Source organism: Tachypleus tridentatus, chromosome 7 (genome assembly GCF_004210375.1).
Source record: "Tachypleus tridentatus isolate NWPU-2018 chromosome 7, ASM421037v1, whole genome shotgun sequence".
Lineage (NCBI taxonomy): Eukaryota > Metazoa > Arthropoda > Merostomata > Xiphosura > Limulidae > Tachypleus > Tachypleus tridentatus.
In genome coordinates, this window is record NC_134831.1 from 67,427,373 (window position 1) to 67,450,460 (window position 23,088).

At 28.7% G+C, this 23,088-nt stretch overlaps 1 protein-coding gene across 1 annotated transcript in view; it reads right to left on the minus strand.

The window, feature by feature from the left end:
• garz (Sec7 domain-containing protein garz) overlaps positions 1 to 23,088 on the minus strand; it is a 64,627-nt gene that overhangs the window by 12,937 nt on the left and 28,602 nt on the right. The window contains 15 exon segments of the mRNA XM_076516729.1: positions 893 to 987; positions 990 to 1,143; positions 2,999 to 3,158; positions 4,264 to 4,379; positions 5,094 to 5,357; positions 7,086 to 7,262; positions 8,311 to 8,583; positions 10,663 to 10,726; positions 13,403 to 13,485; positions 13,691 to 13,816; positions 14,496 to 14,619; positions 16,587 to 16,789; positions 18,317 to 18,558; positions 18,908 to 19,073; positions 22,088 to 22,282. Coding sequence (XP_076372844.1) covers positions 893 to 987; positions 990 to 1,143; positions 2,999 to 3,158; positions 4,264 to 4,379; positions 5,094 to 5,357; positions 7,086 to 7,262; positions 8,311 to 8,583; positions 10,663 to 10,726; positions 13,403 to 13,485; positions 13,691 to 13,816; positions 14,496 to 14,619; positions 16,587 to 16,789; positions 18,317 to 18,558; positions 18,908 to 19,073; positions 22,088 to 22,282 — 2,442 coding nt within the window.

Here is a 23,088-nt window from a genome sequence, read left to right on the forward strand (position 1 = left end):
TAGTGATAAAGGTTTACGTAGCCTTTGTGTTAGTGTTAGCAGGAGGCTGTTGCCAATTCCTACTTGTAGAGGTTTATTTCTTTTTCAGGCTTAAATATCTTCATGAATTATAGAACTGAAGGAAAAAAACTCCCAAGGTTAATTGTATGTTTCTCAAGTACTTCATTTATTAAAGACAAGTAAACTATGATTGTTAATAAATGAAGTACTTGTGAAATGCAAAATATTAGTTTTTTCCTTCAGTTCCGTAATTATGGAATTTCGCCAAGTACCAACAGTTCCTGGTATTAATTATATCTTCATAAAATCTAACAGCTTAATAAAGATTTCACTAGTTATTGTATTTGACTACGAAAGTGATTGTGTAATAAATAATGGAAAAAGTTACGACATATCAAGAGTTCTAGAGAAATGCAAAATGTGTTGCCTTAGCAATACTGTGCTGGGAAAGGTAATAACACATTTTAATAGAAATAAATTAAACTGTATATAATCATTTATCTCCAAACCTAATATTTAAAAACTTTATACAGTAGAAATAATCCTTGTACTTCACACATGTTTACTAAACTTCCATTCTACGCAGCAGCTTCTTAAACTTTAAACTTGATACAAAAACAAACCAATTACATAACAGCATGTGTAAAATAGACAGAGTGCACTGGATATGTAATTATACACCGTTCTTAAGTGAAAACCCATGTACAATTTGTAAAATTATGTTGTATAAAATATTATCAGTCTTACTGTAATAGAATATCACATCTATCAACAAATAAAGTAGTACACACTCCACTGGGTTAGAACTGTATGCTATTAAGCCTACTTTTTATGTTTTATAATTATCTTCAATTGAAATGTTTGAATAATAAACCAAATACAAAGCACTTGCATTACCAGTACCTATATCAGCAAGACCCTCAGTAACTTCTGCCATTCCTTCAAGCCCACTTAAAATTCTTGGAGGTTTAGAACCAGCCCCACACACTCCATAAGAGTGAATAAAGTGGACCAATCCTGAGACAGGTGAATGTTGGCTGCTGTAGTCACCAGAAGCTCGTGTATTGCATACGCTATTTGACGAGCAACTCTCATGAGAGCTGGAGGTTTGAGCAGCAGCAATATTCGTAAGGTTTGAAGTACCTGGGATATGAAAGACAGATTAATCATGAAGGGAAGTTAATGTCACTGCAAAACACAACTTAATTTAAATATTCAAACTTTTTTCTCCACAATGTTTCACAGCATCCACAATAAAAAATTGTAATAATAATAACAACAGTAATAAATTTGATTACTTAAGGGAGAAAAACATTACCATTTTATTATACAAATTCACATTTTTCATAAATTTTCAAAGCACAAAGTTCTTTAACATAGTTTAGAACTGAAAACATGGGTTTTACAATAAAGGAATGTGAAAAAAGCATTTCTAATCAGTTTTTGTTTATCACAAGTCACTGCTAACAATATTTAACATAATAGGCACAACATGTTGAGGGAATATTGAAAGTGTTGAGATACAAGAAAAAATGAAGTTCTTAATATTCCTTCATAAAAACCTTTTTGTCCTACCTTTTTCCAGCCACACACACACAACAAAAAGAAAACTTGCTTCTGCTAAGAAGACAGACCAATGTTCTGTCAATATATGCAACGTTCCAACATAAATAAAATATCTATATTATGTTATTATAAATCATTATTGACCTATTTATTGATATATATCATTACACATCACAATTAGGATTCATGATTTATTAAGAAGTTATTTATTTACTTATTGTAAGAAGTTATTATTTTAATTATTCACTTTTAACTCAAATTAATTTTTCCTATAATTGAAAAATGAAAATTCAGCTTTTATTATTATTATTATTATTATTGTGGAGCATTTAAGTGACTACAACATATACAAGAGAAGATAACAACTAAAGAGTGAATGTGAGAATGAATGTAACAATATGTCAAACACAATACATCTGCTACATCAAGTGCCAGTGAAGTTTCTCTCATGTAATACCAAAGCTCACTTCGGCTAGAATACCACAAACACCATTTACAGAGCTACAAATAAGGCAGAATTCACCTACATGACAAAACTTATTTCACTTACTGCTCTCTAGGTATTAAAAACATTTGTGTAACCTACACAAATCAAATTAGAAACATGTTACTACATTCAAACATGCCACCAGTAGATAAAATAATAAAATATAATTACATGAACAGAGGACAAAAAGCTGCAATGCAAAAAAACAAAACAAACAAAAACTTATGAAGGGATTAAAATGTTAAAAAGTTCTCTTATAAAAAGGAATTCATTTGATCTTATGTAAACATAAAATAATAATGAAAGGCCAAAGAATATCATTGATATTATCCTTTAAAATAATAATAAAGACCCTGGTTATACAGAGGTTAATACATATTTTGAGGTGCAATAAAGATACAATGTACACACACACACACACACACAGTATAGAATTAAAACATTAACTACAGTTCTTATTTGGATACTCAAGGGTTAGTAAACCACACTAACTTGGAAAGGAATACCTTCCAATATTTATTTTTTCCTCCAAATAAGCTTTTTCTTAACTGGTTGTGTTCTGAAGAGACTACTAAAAGGAGTCATAATCTGTCTTATAGTTATAAAGTATGTATTAGAAAAATGTTCACAAAATGTGGTATTCTTTTGGTTTAACACTGGTTTCTGAGTACTTAAACACCTCAGTGCAGGTATTCAATAACCCTCATTAATAAACACACTGGATCATCTTGATCTCAAATCAATTGATGTGGGGATTACTTATTAATCTAATCCAGTTTTGATGAACAAATCATAAAATCATTTGCCCTCTAGCAACATCTGCATAAAATCATCTTGATATCTAGTTATATTCTGGCACTTAAATAGCTATTGAATTCATTATGGCAATGATAAATTTATAAGTAAAATACTTATTAATACTGTTAAAGCAGAGAGAACCTTTACCTGTGGAGCCATTTCTTCGCGACGTAATAGACGAATTGCCAACTGAAGAATTCCAACAACAGCTCGCTCCAAGAGAAAGTTATGCTCACTTGCTCCAGCTCCCATCACCAAACTGTAAAGATGATCCCTAACACTGGGCCAGATATCTCCCACTCGGTCCCTGAACACGTAATACAAAAGCTTTTGATAAACTTATGTTATTGTTAATCATGTCCAAAAAAACAATGTGAGACTAATAATATAAATTAAAACTTAACTTCAGGATTTAATTTAATGGAAGTAATTAACAAGAAAAAAAAAAAATTATAATAATCCATGTAGATTTTAACTGATTATTTATCAGCAGGTGGCTTAGAGTTTTAAAGTCTCAAAAGGATAAAAAATTAGCATATTTATGAAAGGGGACATAAGAGTTAATACTAAAATTAAGTTGGAAATCAAAATATGGTTACAAATGAAAGTTATGAGTAATCTAACATCTATTTATTATGTAACATTAATTAAAGATAACCACACAAAATTATACAAAAAATTAATAATAAAAAACTACATAATCATTATTTCCTTGTCTAAAGATGACATTTTAGACATAACTGGTAACATTTAGGACAGTGAGAGTATAGAGTTACTATTATAATGAATAATACATAAAATACGTAGTTTTAATTTAAACAGACAGCCATAAAATGTTATGTGAAATATTTGTCTCTATTTTTTCTATTCCTTAAGCCTACATTTGAAGTTTTGTAATTTAGTTAAGTTATAATTTTACAAGCAATCAATATTAGAAATAAAGCAGCAAGTTTCTGTAACCTATTTGTATACACAATTTTGTGTACAATAAGACGAGTTTAATGACACAGGTCTTTGTGCATAAAGCCATCTCTCAACAAAATTCACCATTTTCTAGTTATTTTCATTATTACTTTAACAAAAACCATATCAAATGTTGAAGGTTTAAAAACATTACTGGAGTAATGATATTACATGAGAGTTATACATAAATTTTTACAAGGTTTTTAATTTAACTACAAAATGAAATGATTAACAGCATTCATTCATTACAGCAAGTGTTTATTACAAAATTATCAAAAGCTAGAAGTATATAATCCTGAAGTGAGAACAAAACAGCTTGCTTGGTACCTTTCTTCAGAAATTTCATAACAATTGTGGTAAAAAATAAATAACATTCATATATCGTGCATAAATCTTTATGCTACAAAGAAAAATATAAAATGGAAATCACACAAGAGAAAATATCTTACCTATTCTGTAGAACAATTTTTATTAAAAACTCAAGAAGAAATACTGCTGAATCTTCATTATAACTAGTTCCTAAAGAGGCATGTCCATCTGGCCCGTGGCAAGCATAGATAAGAGCCTTAAAAGAAAAAAAAATGTTTTGACACCATATTTTTTACTTTAGGTAGAAATTATCTATTTCAATTATTTCCCCAAAACTAAGACACAACGTTTTGGTTTTACTAGCTTACCACAATAACTAGTTCTGTAATACAACTCAAAAAGATAAAAACCTCTTACAACACAATTCAAAGATTAACTCTAAAACTTAAATAATAAAAGACTTATCTTTAATCAAACAGGATTATATTGTACACAGAAATGTACTCAAAAGTAAGCAAAAATGTTCTTCAAAGTAAGCATTTAAAAGACATTTACTGACTCGTGGTACAAGTTAGTGTTTACATGATTAGAACATCATGTGAAAAACAAATTGAAGTTGATGTATAAACTAATTCAACAAACACGTTATGTATAATTAAAAGTAGAAAGATACAAAATTTTTAAAAAAGATAGTACAATTACTTGCACACTCAGAAGAGGACAGTATTTAAGAAGTTTTTCAAAAGCCTTATTTTTCTGTTCCATAAATGTACTTCCAGACCAATAATATTAAAACTTTTATGGAATTTAAATTACTTTCTTAGAGTAAAAGACAATCTATAATAATAAATTTTAAGACAAATCATTCATTTTGATGGTAAAACCTTTTTTCTTTTATATTTTGTGACAGCAGGCAGTCATGAAAGCAAAGGTTCAAGAAGTTTGTTCAATTTAACACCAACATTCTTACTTTCACTAGTTCCTGCAAAGAATCTATTCTAAGAAACTTGCTCTCCATGACCAAGTGCTCTGGGTGACAATCTTGAATGCACTGCTTAGCTGATTCTTTGGCTGCCTGATCTTCTGGGTTGGGAGCTCTTTGAGCCTGTGTGTCTGCTGTTAGTGTGATGTATGAATAAAAGGAACTCAGAATCCCAGACTCAGCTCTTGGCATAACAGGGACATCTTCACGAATGAGAGATACAATTCGATTTGGGTGAATAAAATCTTCAGCCTTCAAAAAAATAAAAAAATATAATTTGTACATGTGAATATAAAACAGGAATCATACAGAATTAAAAAAAAATCAACAGGTTTTAGTATAGATTCTTTACAGGAGATGCCTGTTACGTGTTGGTGATAAATTTCCACAATAAACAGAAAGGACTCAATCCACTTGTTTTAAAATAATAACTTCAAAACAAGTCCAACAAATGTACAGAAATTTGTTATACTTGTGTTTACCACAATCTAAAACTGCTTTATATAATTCTCTTTTCCATCAGAAGTCCACATATGCTGGTTCAATTACGTAAGAACCTAAGTGACATGATGAATTATTTCTTTCCTTTATTATCACAGTACAACCAGTGATAAATTCACTTATCACCAAATAGGTTTCCACAACTGTATCCAGAGCTTTAAATAATTGTCTTTTTTGATCAAAACTCCACACAGGCTTGTTCAATTACTTTAAAAATACAATAGACAACAAATGATAGTCTTTTATCTCTGTTGTTACAGTACAAACTGAGATTCATTTTATAAATCAACTTTTACAGTTAAACTAGCATGCAGCCTAGCTTCATTTTTATTCAATTTAGATAACTTCCTGTCTGTATATGCATATATTTATAACACTGAACAGACAAAAACTTATAAGCTTCTAGCAACATTACATATAACAACAAAACCTTGGATGATTCAACAATATCAAAAAAGCCTACTACAACAATTCAACTGCACACACAACATGTGACTCATATAAAGTTATGTAACAAAATCTGTCACAACTATTGCTTTTAAAATAATGTTTAACATTTGTTATAAAAATTAAATAACCATTAAACATAAAATAACTAAATAAATTAATTTATAAATTGAACAGACTTGTATATCCAACAAGCTTAAAAATATTTGTTCTTTGTAACAAGTATGTCACTAATCCAATTATCATACAATGTTTCACTGAGTCCATTTAGAGAATTATTATCATCTCTATATAATAACCAAGTGTTAGTTTACCTATTACAAAAACTAATTTTATTTCAAGTTAGCAAAAATATGTCTAAGGTGACCAAGGACTTTCAAAAGTTCTTTATAATTACCACAGGGTGTTCAGAAAGTCATTGTGCACTTGTATATTTATTAACAGGCAAAACTGCACAATGACTTTCCAAACACCCTGTAGAAACAGAGAACAGTTATCAAACTACTGCGTAGCTGAGCTTTAAAAAAAGAATATGTATACACACATACAAACACATTTAACTAGCTCTATTAGAAGAAATAAGTAGCAAATATATTTATTTACACATGAAAAAATACTGTACAGCATTTACTTCTACCCAAACAAGATCACACTGTACTATTCTTTTTCTATATACACAAGGCACCTACATACAAAACCAACCACTTAGTATTTAATTTCATGTAAACAAATGAAACAGTGTATTAACTCTATCTGGACAAACAAAATCACATAATACTTGTGTTCACCACTATTAAGACAAACAACATGAAATTTATCTTAACTTTTCTATATTAAATAAAACCCATGACAAATTTTACACATCCTTGCACACTCAGCCTCTTTCCATACAGTCTTGATGCATTATATAAAATACTATGAAGAAATAACCAGTTACAAGTAGTTCTGCTATAAACAGCAGTAGTCTAATAAACATTTCCCCTTGCCTTAAAATATCAGAGTACTAATCTAGATTAAAACAATTAAGCTTACCTCAACCATAACTTGAGGTAGCAACTTTGCTCTATACAACTGAAGAATACAATCTAGCAGATTTTTCCATCCTTCTCTCAAAATATCACCATGGCGATGAGCTAGGTTAAAAACTGTTCTAGCAGCTAGCTGTGCTTTGTTGTTACTTCCAAAACTGACTGGCAATGTTTCAGGAGTCTAAACATGTGTAAGAACATTTATACTTTGTTTCTTGATGTTTTAACAACATAAAATAGATCTCCTGAGGAACACAAGTTTTGTGCAAGACACTACAGTAGTTTACTTTAGAGTTTTAACCCTCTCCAGACAGTCAAATGTCACATGTATAAATACACCAAATTTCCTAAATTTAGATAAAAGTAATAATTTATCTACTTCAACAAGTTTTAGCTGAAAAATAATTTGGAATTGAAAGTTTGTCATCGTGCAAGATTACTTAAGTGAAATCTGCAAATAAAAGCTGCACAATGTTTTTTCACTTTTGCATAGATTTGTTGAGTCTGATGTACGTGATGCATTTATCACTTTGTTTCACATTTTTATATCAATCTCAAAATACAAATTTTAAATTTGCTTTTTAAAAAGCTACAATTTTCTCAAAATATAATAATTTGTGCATTGTTTTTTCATGTGCTTCTCTTTCTGTTCAGTAACTTTATTAGTATGTAAGTATTTCAGCGTCATCCATTTGTAATGTCACAGAACATGGTTGAAAACATTTTAATACATTGATGAAATCTTGACATACAGGGTGGCCCATAAGTCCCTACCCATCCATATGTTATTATGTTACATTCAATTATGTATGTATTATAAATTTGTTTCTTTTTTTTTTTTTCAGAGAAATATGGCCAATGTAAGCCCATTTACACTTGAAGAGCATATTATGACAATTATGTGGGTATATGAGTGCAAGAATACTGGTGACACCACACAGATACACTGGATACATAAGATATATGGATGGGTAGGGACTTAGGGGCCACCCTGTAGTTATTTAAGCCTAAACAGAACAGCAACACAATTATATCATGAATTAAATAACACATAAAACAGTTTATCAAATTTTAGAAAAAAAATCCATTTAAATTTTCAGAGCAAACTAGTTATGACAAAAACATATGCAGTGGAAAACTTAGTTACAAAATCCAGGTATTATAACACTCATGATAAGAATATAAAAAAACTGTGTACAAAGTGATTTTCACATTAAATTTGCACATACCTCGGAGAAGCTCATTAGTGTTGTAAATTTACAGAGAGAAATGACAAGATTGTCAAACACATCACTCATGCCATAATGGGCAGATATCATTGCACATTTGCGGAACCCTGAGATTGCCTTTTGTATAATGGCAAGATCTGTACTTTTGTCAAACACAAATGATAAAGCAGCAACAGTTGGGCCCCAGATGATTGAAAACAAGTCATGATCAAACAAACCATTAGGAGAGTGGATAAAGGAGCCATCTTTACCATTTCCTCTTTTCAACAGTACCTATTGAAAAAAATCATATTAAACTTCAATAAGTCTTCAAACATGAGTTACACAAATTTTTTGCATTTATACCTATACTATTTCAATTTCAGTGCTATTAACATTAATGTGTAGTAAATGTTTGAACACAGACTATTTTGAGATCAGTTGTAATTTTTCTTGATCACAAACTAAAAATGTAATAAATTTTAACATCAAATGAGTATATGCAAAAGCAGTTACAACACTGGTAATGTCTTAACTCTCACAGCATCGGCTTGACAATCAATTTGACCGATCACATCACCTCTTTGTACTTGTTCAATCTTTATAGCTTTGATACTACTAACTTTTAATTTGGCAGTCAGTAAACATCACAAGTCTTTTACATACAAAAATTATATTTCTTGGAACTTTTAATAAACTAAAAAACATTTTGTCTGCACATTTTATTTGTTTTGAATAGTCTATGTGAAAAGTGGTTCTTATGTTAAGATTAAAAATACAAATCTCATTTTATGTGTGTAATCTTTAAATGTTTGTTTTAAGTAAAAATTTATATTCTGTTATTTTCTCTATCCTAATTCTATACAATGTTTGTGGATTTGACCAACCTCATAATCATAAAACAAGAACAAAAGAACTGTCTTTCTAAAATAACTTCAAATGTAGCAAAACTTTTTTTATCATCCTAAGAAGTCTTAAACATAACAGCATACACCTATTTATAATTAAATTTTATTTTTAATTGCCTTTTACACCACGTCTAACAACTATTCATGCCATTATGATTTGTAAATCACTTATGGTAGGTGCAGCTCAAGTTACTTTATGGAGTTAATTTACCCAAGAGCTACTCTGAGCTGCTTGTATGCATGCCTTGCAAAATATTTTTATTATATTATTTAATCTAACCTTAAATAACTTAGAGATACCTATTTTTAAGTTTTTTGTTACTTCACAATAAAAAAAAAAGAAATAAATTACTTCTGTGTTTTTTTTTTTTGCTGTTGACTGTCTGTGACACTTAAGCCTCCTTTTTGAATTAATGGTATTAATGCACAAAGTTAATTTAATTAAATAATGAAACAAAGAACACAGAATAACAACATATAAAGATACAGAACATTTGCTTCAACTATCATAGTTTTTGTGGCTTCCTTACTCTGTGATAAAAGCCATTACAAATTCACCCAGGTTAGCTGTTGTCTTTCTCATGAGAACAAAGCCTGTACCAATTCTTCATTCAGAAAACAAAGTTACACATTATGTCATTTGACAGATGCAAATCTTGGCTTTTTATTGGTTGTAGATAATAGAGAAACATAAGAGAACTATTAACAAATCCTAAAAAAGAGGATATCACAAGTAGGTGTGGCATGACTGATGACTCTAACTAAACAAAATTCAACATGAACTACTCACTATAAAACTGTCATTCTTCAGACCAACCATAATTTTTATAGCTTATTAGAGAGGTGGTAAACAAAACAGAGTATATGCAATGCCTATGCAAGATTTGCCACCTTTCTTGCACTAAGGAAAATTCAAGATTTAAAAAAAATTGCCACACAAAATTAAGAATTTAAAATTTATATATTAATAAAATATAGATTATTAGCTACAAGTGTATGTTATGTTAACAGGTTAACATACACAAAAAGTAATTTAATAAAATTTTGAATGTAAGCCACTAATACCTCATTATGTGCAGTAAATAATGTCCAGGCAAATAGGGTTAAAAGAAATTAACGTTTCTAAAAAACTATAAATAACCAACACATACACATATATAACTTCAAAAGTTTTGATTGTTTCTACCAATAGAGAAAATCTTACTTGTTCAATAACAAAATATTATTTGCCAATCATTACAAAGAAAAAAAAAATTTATATATTGTTAAAACACACTGGTATCAAGTTTGGAAACAATGAGTGTAAATGATCTTTATTTCTTGGGTTATTTATCATACAACACAGCAATCAAAGATAACATTTCTTTGAAGAAAAACAGTATTATAAAGATTCCTCTTCAATAAATAATAAATACATTGTACAAAAAAAAGTAAAAGAATTATATCAAAACAAGTTATCATTTACCTTCCAAAGATAATTTTCTTTCACCAATCCTGTTTGTTCTGCTGGCATAACAATTTCTTCACTTCTGTATAAATGAAAATTAACACTGCTTAAAACCACATCCACAGAACACACCTAAAGAAAAGTTTTAATACAATTTTTGTCGTACACTTTTAAGAAACAAAGAAATGATGACTTTTTAACATAAGAAAAAACATCCTCAATGAGCTAAACTTATTAATGATTATAAAAATAAATTCTGTTTTAAGGCCATCAGTAGGTCACTTCTTGACATTGTTTTACATTAATCTCTCATACTTAACTTTTTACTAAAGTGTTTTATTTCAATATCATCAATTTTATTCACTACAGTACAAGTTGATACTAAATACAAGTAAAGTATTACGATGTCTAGCATACAAACTTAATTTAAATGTCATATATGCATAATTATTTAATAATCCAGGATCATTAAAAATTTAAAATTACAATAACATTTATTATTTAGAATTAACTACTACTTACAAAATTAAATTTCAAATATATACATTTTTCAAACTTATTCTACAAAACAAAAGCATTAGGTCAATGCAATATTAGCCACATATTCCATGATACAAGTCAATGCATAATTACAAGTTTCATCTATCTTTCTCTCAATAAAGATGGTGTACAGAATATTCATATTGTAAATTGTTGCCTGAAACTTTATACCAACACTGAAATTTGCTCTTTAGAAAAATTTTCATTTCCATATTCTGCAAGTCTAAGCTTAAAAAAATGTTTACTTTTTTAACTATCTGACAATGTCTTACTTAACAGATTGGATTTTTTTTAACAGTTACTTAAAACCAGATAAACTTTGAAATGTCTTAAATATCTTAATGAGAGTATTTAAAATTTAGAAACTTTTGGTAGTTTATTCTTAAAGTAACATACACCAGACAGATTACCCACAATTTAACACAGAAAGAAGTTATCAACTTCAGTTAAGCATCCCACAAAAAACTCCTTCAATACACACACACACACACACACACACACACACACACACACACACACACACACACACAATCTGAGACATTTTTCATTAAAAATTATGTACCAGAGAAATCTTTCAGTCAAATATTTAAAAACATGCCATAAAAGTTGATATTAATTCTTTCAGCAAGGGCTCAGTCCCACTGACTGACATCATAACCATTTTGTGCTTGTTATAGTTTTCACATTAACTTTCATATTAATAATTGCATCTTCATATTTTTTTTTTTTTTTTATATCATTAAACATTACAAAGCTTCCATGGGCAAGGTATCAGATTCTTGAAATTAGGTTTTAAGGTTTTTAAACGTGTTTTTCTCATGCCTTTTAACTTTTCAAATGTCAACCAACCAACAAGTAATTTCGATTTTAAATTTAAAATTACTTCTATGAATCAGTAATGTTCACATTTCACATGTAAAATATATATAACCTCCAGATAGTTAAACATTTTTAGAGAAAAAACTTTATATTTTATTGGTCACTTTCATAATTCCAACTCTCTAGGGGTGTGGTCATTTTGACTGACCTTGTAACCCCCATAAAAATTGGTATATAAATATAAATTATGCTTTTTTAAATTTGAGAATAAATACAAATTATAACATAAAAATGCAAATATTCAGTCTAAATAGTTAAAATCTTATAACATTATACATTTATATGTATTATTTATATTATATTGACCTTTCAGTGAGACTGGATAATATTATACAAGTTGCAATGAAGTGTCACACATGCATTCATGTTACCATGTTACCATATATATATATATATATTACTATTTACAAACTAGTTCTTATACTTATTTTTCTTGAAGCATAAAACAGAACATGAAGTATAGGATTTTGTACTCATTTGCTGCTTGCCATAGGTTGCTGAGCATTATCAAATTTTGCACATGGAGGTTGCAAATCAAAATTTTATGTTGGTAAATACATTCTGAAACAACTAAAGATCATAAATTATCATATCAATATCACAGAATTCCACTAAAATTTATCAAGCTTAGTAACTAAGTTGCATTTGGGTGCTAAAAAAATATGAAATTTCAAGCTCACTAAAGTCTTACCTCACTGCTTTCAATCTAGGATAAAAAGTGTACTGCCTGAATACTTTAAAAGGCTGAAAAAGCCACTAGAGAGACATTTTGAGCTTTCACTTGTGATTATTCACACATCGTAGACAGAAGTAGGTGTATATATATTTACAAAATGGAAAAAGTGAAAAAGTTGAGATCTTCAGTGTTTGAGTCAGTAAATGTAGTGATATTTCAGCAAGCAGAAAAGATAGGCCCTTATTTTATTGTTTAACTTGTCAATACTGGTATGTTGATTTCATAATTTGTAAGAAAGTATAGACTTCATCTTTGGATGTTAAAAACACCTAATCTGAACCAATGCTGTACTGAACATAACACATAAAACACACAATATTTAGGTATTTTTCCAATGTTTACTTCTAAATTAAAAAATTAACTAATGCACAATCCTAAAATTTGAATTACAATATACAATTTCACACTAGCTTACATAAATTCATAAAACAGTACTTCAATAAAATTTTTAATGTGAGTGATATGGTTTATAAATCCATGTCAACAGGGTTAATAAGATAATCACTTAAGCTGCACGTCTCAGAAACTTCAAAATTACACATAACATGGATAAATATTCAAATATAATTAATGTAAAATCTATGGTTAATAAAACAAGCTTACTTGATAGCAGTATAAACATCCTCCAACATCTCTTCATCAAAGTCATGACCCCCATTCACATTTTTCAGGTTTTTCTTAAAATCCTTAATAAATGAACAATACAAGTTTAAAGATACCTTTCTACCACTTCATCCACCTCAAAATGTTTAATGACTAAAACACAATGCACATTACATCAGATTTTAGACACAATGGTGGTGGATTTTTAAACAAGTTTTGACTTTATATAATTGTTAATTATTACACACTGAAAAAAATTAATCAATAATACTTTAAATATAAGCTTACTTCTGATGTCATTGGAATATTCTGTTTCTTGACATTATGATTGTGTTGATCAACATTGAGCATGATTATAGCATAAGCCAGGGTAAATGCTGCATCACTGTTCGCAAATGGTTCCCTGTTGCTTTTCTAAAACAAATGTTACAATTTTTTGTAAATGCAATAACTGCTTTAATTTTAAATGGTCTATTTAATGATATTTTAAAAAATAATGTACAGATAGATATACATACATAATTTTTATTTTCCATAGCAATTTTTTTTATGCACATAAATGTTTTATAACAAAGAATTTGCTTTACTAAAGTAAAAAACAAGAAGCTGACCATAGAATATTCTCTTAATAACACAGTGTGTTTCAAAGTATCAATCTACTCTCCATCTTTTAAAAAGAAATCTTTAAATATCTTAATTTATATAATCTAAGTTAGAAAACACTTATTCTCAGACTTTCTTTTTTTCCACACAAAACTAAATAATTTTTAAATACAGAATATAACAAGCTGCTTAAATTTAACTATTCAGTGAGATTAATTACTAATTACTCTTCAAAGTACATCTATTGTGTTAAGCCTGAACATGTAATAATTAAAGTGATATTTTAACTGGAGAATAAAATAACGATAATTTTGGAAGATTATACAACAGTCAGTCAATAGGTAAGAACTAGGTTTACTGAGATTTTAATACCCTTTTATTAGATTAAATATAAAACTTAATACAGAAAATATCAACTGAGTTTCTTGTAAACAGATTACTATGTAATTAAGTTCTTTTTTTTTCCCCATACAGAGAAAGCATCTCTTACATGCCAGTGTTCTGCAAAATGTTCCAGTAATAAAGAAATTAAGGGTGCCTCTCCAGGAAGACGGAATGTTTCGAGGTACATTCTTAAAGCTTCATCTATTCGAATATCTTCAAAGTTGAAGGACCTACAAAAGATAATTAATTTCTTACCTAGTCTTAAAAACGAATAAAAATGTAATCAAGTTTAAATCCTTTTTAATGTAGCTTGAAGTACATTCATAATTTGTGTTCCTTTTTTTTTTTTTTTAAATACACAATATGCAATCTTATGATCCAGACGACATTTGTCGATACTTAAGAGCTTAAATCTTTGACAGCTAGTTTTAAATTCAACATGATTTTTATATGGTTAGTAACTTTAATATCAGATGTCAGTTATATCACATATGTTGCCTAAGCACTTGTTTTAAAAGCAGTGTACCACAGATTAATTTGTATTATTGAGTACACCACTGTCTGACTGACACTCCATTAAGAGAGCCAAAAGCTTACAAATAACAGTATCTTAGCATAGAGAAACATTAATGTATAATACTACCTATTAACTTACTGATATTATGAGTATTAACCAACAACAGTTTTAAAGGTATAACTCACCTTATCACTTGTTTGGTCAAGCTGACCAACCCTTATCTATAAAGCTACAGATAATTTTTACTCTAATTCTGAATTTAACTCCATGTAAAACTTGGTAACCATTTGATAACCATAAAAAATCTATAGACCTCAAAAATTAATTTTTAAGACATTTTTTTATAAAACATTGAGCTATGAATTTTGGATGCCTTTAAAAAGCCAGTCCAAGAGAAATGCGATTTTCATACTAAAAGTAAAAACATTTTTAATCTTACAGTTTTGACATTTCATTTACTTAACCTCTAAACTGTTCTGAATGAATAAAGTTTTTTCTCTAAAACACTATTTTGTTATTTTCTCAACCTAACACAAAATGTTGCAAAATCAGTCGATAGTGAAATGAAAAGTTCAAAAATATAAAATAAAATGATTTTTTTTCTTCTACATTGACTGCAGTTACAAATGACTAAGCTCCAAATTACATATGGTAACAGTAAGTTTTTGTGTTTCCTTTTATTTAATAGTTTTACTGCAGTACCTTTTGTTTCAGTAATTTTCAAGTTAAAACCAGAAACTCATAGTGAAAGTTCATTAGATTTTTCCTGTCAATCAGGTATAAACTGTACACGACTGAGAAGTGTCATTCTACACTCCAAGATGAGATACCCAAAATATTAGATACTACATTTTACTCATGTTTTGTGAGGCTGGAGGTGAGAAGTTTAATTTTTCACATTTTTAGTTCTATAAAAATATGTTATAACAAATATTTATGTAAAACAAGAATTTGTAGTACTTATTCACTAATCAAGCTTGTTTGACTTTGATAAAAACTTTAAAACATTCTTCTGAACATCCAATTAATTCTTCCAAATTTGAGTATTTGAAAAAAAAAACAAAAAAAAACTTGTAAAACTTTCAAATATGCATATCAGAAGTACAAAAAATTATTAGTCACTAAAATGGAATGTTCCAAAACTACACTGGTCGTGGATATGTCGGATAGGAATCAATCTCAAGGGACAGATAAGTTAGAGGTGGAGCTTATTTATTGATATCTTAGCAAGTCTAGAAGGTGAAAAATTAAACTCTTTATTTCTTGCTTTTAATTATGTACGGTTTCTTTTCAAATAGACTGAAAACTGTTATACCCTCTCGTTTGGTTTCTGAAAATTCTGTATAGGATAAAAAAATAATTGAATTTCAGACTCATCAAATAACAGAAAATTAAGATTAAGGATTTTTTAAATAATTCTTTTTAAAATTAAGAAATTAAAAAAAATGAGAATTATAAACTGTTACATCATTTTGTTCACATGCATTCAAATAAAGTTAACTGAATTTTGAAAGGAACACTAAAAAGTTGTCACTTGTACCAAACACCCAGATCCACATACTATGTGTTAAATATTACCATTTGTATGTTTGCATGCATTAAAGTAATGAGAAGATTAAGATATACATAACTCACTTCATTTCCATCACCCAGAGCTTAAAAGTTTGAGAATTAACTAACCTGATGAATGCTTCCAAAACTTTGAGATTCTTCCTATTACTAATGTACTGTCCAATCATCCATTTATCTAAACGAGGGTTATCTCGCAGGAAATCTGCCACTTCCATGGGATCAAGAAGATCCTTAAGGAGTCCATTTTCTTGTAGAAAGCTGATTCCTTTACTGGGTTTACTGTTAAACTGTTCAGTCCCAGTAGCTAGAAGCTAACAAAAGAAGGAAAATAAACAGTTTTCATTTCCAACTGTTTACTACTTCAATCAACTAATTTATACTACCTAATAATACAAAATAAATAATATCCACAGGTTAAGTATGACATTACTTCAGTTTTATTTGCTTAACCTTTAAGATTATGATATTCTTTATAAGGAAGAAAATGTATGCTGCACATTCTGAATGTTAATCATTAGCACAGCTGCATTCATGACCATTACCATAGTCTAGAGAAAAAAAAAGTGAAAAGATGTACAATGCGTTATATTTAAAAGAAAATGTAATGCATATTAACCTAATATTTAGATATTTATGTAAAATTACAGTTCATATATTACTGTTTTTCTATTGCGTATCTCCTACACTTTTGCACTGGTAACACTTCAAAAAACACTAAATTTTCTCACAAGATGACCTTGAATTCTCTCAATGATATTACTCTTTTGAGAAAGCCATTGGGTGAATGTGACACATCTTTCATCTTTCCGATTCAACTTCAAGCAACATTAGTTTTTCAAATCACAAACTTGCAACTAATTTCAATTGCCATTTGTCAAACACTCTTTCAGATTCTTAAGAGTTCAATTATGGGGTTTATACCATGATGTATGGTATGGGAGAGAATATTGTTTTGAAAATTTTCTCATAACATTTGCATCAATCTTATGAACGTTCAGTAAGATGTCTAAAAGAATGAGTAACTGTTGATTTCATGGGAAAGTATCAACCCAGTTTTACTAATAAATTCAACTAAAATTTTTTTCATTCCAGAAATATGTTTGAAACTATTATGCTTAGCCTGGTTGGAATTATACTATTATCCTCACTTGGCTAATGACAGGTGATAATTTGTGAAATTAAAGATTTTATCAATTAAGTTTTATTGTCTGATACAAGTAGTATACTACAGCTATGCTTAAATAAGTAAAATATATATGAAAATTCTTAGAAAAAAAAGCAATTTGAGTGACAGGTCAAGGGCAAGAACATTTCTAATATTTTGTTTTTGGAAGCAATGCACCAACAGATGGTTTTTGATTTTAACTATCATTTAAAAATAGACAAATTCTTGTTATAGACACACACATCATTTAAAGTTCTATTAAGTTGCATTTAGTCAGTTTTGGCAAAGTCACACTACTAAGGTAAAAAAAAAAAAATTTATTTAGTTTTCCTGAGATGAAATAAAAACAAACATGAAATCCTTTACATAAAACATAAATGCTTCAGTACTTCCTGTAACTCAACTAACTTCTTGTTTCACGAGTTTCACATATTTCATCATTCATGTAGTTGCACAAGATTTGAAAATGCACATATTGAAATTTCTCCAAAACTTAAACTTTGCAAACACAATTTAATATCATATTACTGTGATCTCAAGAATACTGTTATATCAATTACAAGAGTTAAATGTGCAATCAATAACACAAAAAGAGATAATTTAATGGCATATCAGAGAAAACTGGAGTATGTTTTAGAAAACAAAAGAATATTTTTTACTTAAAACCACTTACCTTTTTCTTATGTTTAATAGCCATCAGTTCTTCATGAGATGAAATATTCTCTGATACACTCATCCTATTTGGTTTGATCAAGGGTATTCTATTATTGTGGGTGTTTGAAAGAGGGAAAATCTTGGTAGAGCTAAAAATCTTTTCATTTTCCTGCATCTTCTGTCCAACATGGTATCCTGATGCAAGGAGGCCAAAGCTTTCAGGTTTCTCATGTTTCAAGTAAGTTTCGGTTTCCATTTGCACTACACATAAATGTTTCAAAATTATAATTTTCTTAAAGTTCTTGCACATCTTAATTTACATTAAAATAACCTTAAATCAAAACCTATTTCAAAAGATATGACTGTCCTAATGCTTCATTTGGAACTTCTATAGATATTTCTTATTAACCTCAAAACTAAAATCAATACAGACAAGTCAAAGGAAAGACCTCAATTTTGAAAAATGGTTTGCAACTAGTTTAATATATTCTTTAAGCTGACTTTATTGTTATTTGTTAAATAGCATCAAACAAGCTATATTATCTAATTTTACAATAATGCAAGTAAAAGAATAGAGATTTAAGTTTGTGATGTATATACACACACACACCTGGCTCAGCAGCTGCCAAAGTAACTTTCACATCTTCATCTTTGGTGCTTTGTCTTTCAGTAAGCACTCGGTAGTGACAATGAGTTTCGATGGAGTCAATGACAGTAAGGAGAGCATCCAAAGACAGCAGGTGAGTGGAGTATAACCCAGAGACAGGGAAAGCATTCTGGAAAAAAACAATGAAATAAAACGGAAATAAAAGCAACTATAAAGTAGAAAAGTAACAAACAATAAAAATAAACTCAAAAACACGAGTCCTCTCCAATAAATACTTGAAAATAGATAAGACCACTTTTCAAAAACCCTAAATCTCATTTTTTAAAGACTTTTTACTCACTAACCATAATATAATACAACAATAATCTGATTGTGGACCATCCTAACATATTTAAGTTGTTATTTAGATCAAACTAATTTAGTGTTTTATAATATTAAATGAAATGACCCTGATGTGTTTTAGACGTTTCAAGCATTGTACATGTACTACTATATGGTCCTTTCTCTCACAAGAAGTTTACAAATAATAACAGGTATGTTTTAGTAATGTACATGTAAGATCTGCCAAGTAAAGTACAAGTTATCTTTATACATAAATAAATTATGACAATATGACAAAATTCAATGTTATTTATCAGATTTCTTATTTAGAAATCACTAACTGTAATGCAATTATACTACAGTTTTCACAAATATATTTACTTACTGTAGGTAAAAAAAATATTAGATAAAGCAATGACAAAACGTTTTGAGTGAACTAGAACTAAGATTTATTTATCATACGTATAAACACAGTAATGATATTTTTCTATATCGTAGTCTGAGAATATTTTGTTTTCTGCTCAAAGTGTAGTGGACACATATGACAATTTTTGTATTTTTTGAAAAACCTAAACTTTTCAAAAATGTAAATCTTTCACATTAGGTGGCTATATAGCACAACTGTATAAAAATTCTAACAGAGGCTCATAAGCTGATATCTCTTCAATACATTTTACATTCAAGAAATGAGAATATAAAATACAAAAACCTACAATCTTTAGGTTTTCAGAAGCCAAGAAATATTCTTTTTCCATTAGGGTACTTGCATACATGCACTTCAGTGATGAATAATATCTAAATTGTAACATCTTCAATGTCAACAAATTAGAATATCCATCATGTGAATTACTAAAAATACCTTAACATAACTTGTGGGAGAAAACACACATTTATTAATACATAATTAGTTATTTTATTCTGACTGCTAGAATAATTACCAAATAATTGTATTAATATTTTAGCATTTTGAAATCAACACAAACCAACTGTTTACTGATTTTGTCACTCTAGAATATTTCACAAATGATTGCCCATCAAGCTTTAGCAATCTAACATCACCTTCAACTAAATGCCTAACACACTAGGTTGGCATTTAGTGATTATTTCAAATTAACTGCTTAAATTATTGTTAAAGCACTCCTTCTAAGATACCATTCAAATAAGTACTCAATAACTTTATCCCTTCTGTTGATAAGTTTGTCTTACTAACAAGACTGACCTTCAACTGGTTTAAAATAGTATTAAAAAATAAAAAAACTGTGTTGATTACTTGATAAAATAAATAAAATAGTCTACCTTTAGAAATTATAGTTTGTACTGTTAAATCATCTTGTCATGGCTAGTGGAAACATTTCTAGATGGGCTGCAACATACAATCTATTACTTCCGACAAAACTACTTCAGCATATCCTTTAAGCCCATTGGAAAAAGTATAAATGCAATTACTGAACTACTGACAGTTAAACTTTCTAAGAATATCAGCAGGTATTATTTTAGAGAACAAAAATGGGATCCAAATGAGATTTCAATTTTTTTTGCACCTACCAAAACAAAAGGATTTAAACAATTGCACTACATGACAGATCTTCATCCATGGGCACGTGTACAATTTATGATGACACATGTGGAACTAGGAATCATGGTATTGAAGGAGTACTTATATGTCACAAGTATCTCTACATCTTAAACCAAACAGTAAGTCACTTTAAAACCATCACACAATCTTTGTTGTTTATTAATTTTAAAATATACATCTATACTTTTTCACATACAAAAATACTCAATGTAAAATTGGATTACAGATCACATTATCCTTTTTACAATAAAACGAGAATTAACTATGGGATAATTACACAAAACTGAGTGTGTTTTTTAGTAAATACAAAGAAAACACAAAATCCTGAACTTGAAAGACTTAATACTAACAATGGCTATTCAGACACATTCAACATGTATATTGAATGTATGAATGATGAAAGATAAATATTTCAATTTATTATTACAATTAACACTAAAGTACAGCATGCTCAAAACAATTTGTTAAATTATGAAAAGAAGCAATTTGGAATATAATGTTTGAATGAAGAATTGCAAAACAACCAATACCAACATTTATATTTGTACAAAAACTGCAAATACCTTGACAAAAATCATAATATCTGTTTAAAATGAATAGCCAATACACAAAATCATATTTGTTATTTGTTCTGACATCCAAGGATAGTCTTGTCAGTCATTATAAACTTGTGCACATAAAGAAAAACCACAAAACAACCTACATTGGCAAAAAAAGTGGCTGACCATTTTATGAACTCACATACAAACAAAACTTACGATATACAAGACAAAAGGTACAGAAGGAATTGCAGTTGCAATTCACAAATGTTACACACAAACTACACCAACTTTTACTGCCCTGTTAATATAAAAAATATTTATAGCTCCCCAGAAGGAAAGTTTAAGAACCCATTATTGTCAAGCACATGCCGGAAATCAATAAATATAATAGCTGTAATAAAACAAGTTGTGAGCCACTGCTTGACACTGAGTATTATTTGCTTACTACAATGCTCATTCTCATATATTCTTTTGTTCTTCTACTTAAACTTCTCACACTTGGAATATGGAATAATTCCTTTCACAATTCTCATCAAATTCAGAGAACATTTACCACATCACAGTTTCAAAATAATATGTGTGTCACTTGTAGAAATATTATGATTTCTGCTGCTTGTTTGCCTGCTTTTGAATCATTTATTTTTAGATAATTTTTCTCATGAAAACAAAGCTGAAAGACTGCATCATTAAAGCAGTTTTAAATTAATTTGGAATATATAGTTGAAACTGTTATATATTTATTACCTTTGATAAAAGTTTGGTTAGGTCTTCGAACAAATTGGAGCAATACAGATCACAATCATAGTTGAGATACAGTTCTGTTACCAAACCTGGAATTCGCCATAGTTGCACAACTGAATCTAGGGCTAGTGCTCGTTGTTCATAAAAAATTTTAGCAGATTCAGACACAATTATTTCCATCAAGCGAGACAGGTACATCTGAAAATAATTATAAAAAGTTAAAAACAAACCAAAATGTATACAACCAGAAATGCTAATTGAGAATTAGATTGAGAGGAAAACATTTATAAGAAAAAAGCAACAAACAGCATCCAGTACTTCAAAACAAAAAAATACAACTAATTCAAAATCTCAAAATATTATGTCAAAACAAATTTAAAATTTGTACTATATGCAAATAATGTTAAAGATGCCAAATTATCTACAATTAACATTATTTTACAATGAAAATAAGTTGATTCTCAAGTTAAATATATATAAAAACAAGAATATTTTAATAATGATAATGTCTTCTGCTGATTTTCCAAGTATACAATGAAAATATATATATTTTTTTAATTAAAATTTACTTGGTGTCATTAGGTAATTCTGAAAAAAGTATTCATTTTAATTGAACATTTGATAGACAATTAATATATATTTTTTTTATTATCAATAATATATCATGCTGTAAGCAGTGGTTTCCAGCTTTTAAAATGTCCTGATTCCAACATTTCACATAGCACATAATATTAACATTTAAAAATACTCTTAAACTGAGACTATAATACAATAATTGTATCTTAAAACAATTTTTTAAACCACTTTGTAGACTGCGTAAGATCTTCCAGTGTACTGCTGCAGTATTGCTAAAGAGTTCAAAACCAGGAACTTCATTGTTTACTAGAGTTGAAGTTTCAAAAATGATATATAGGTAATGTACTATGACATTTATAGAAAACAAATTTTACTGATATGAAAATTTCTGAACAGTACTTACGGTTTCCTTCAATACTAAATTTAAA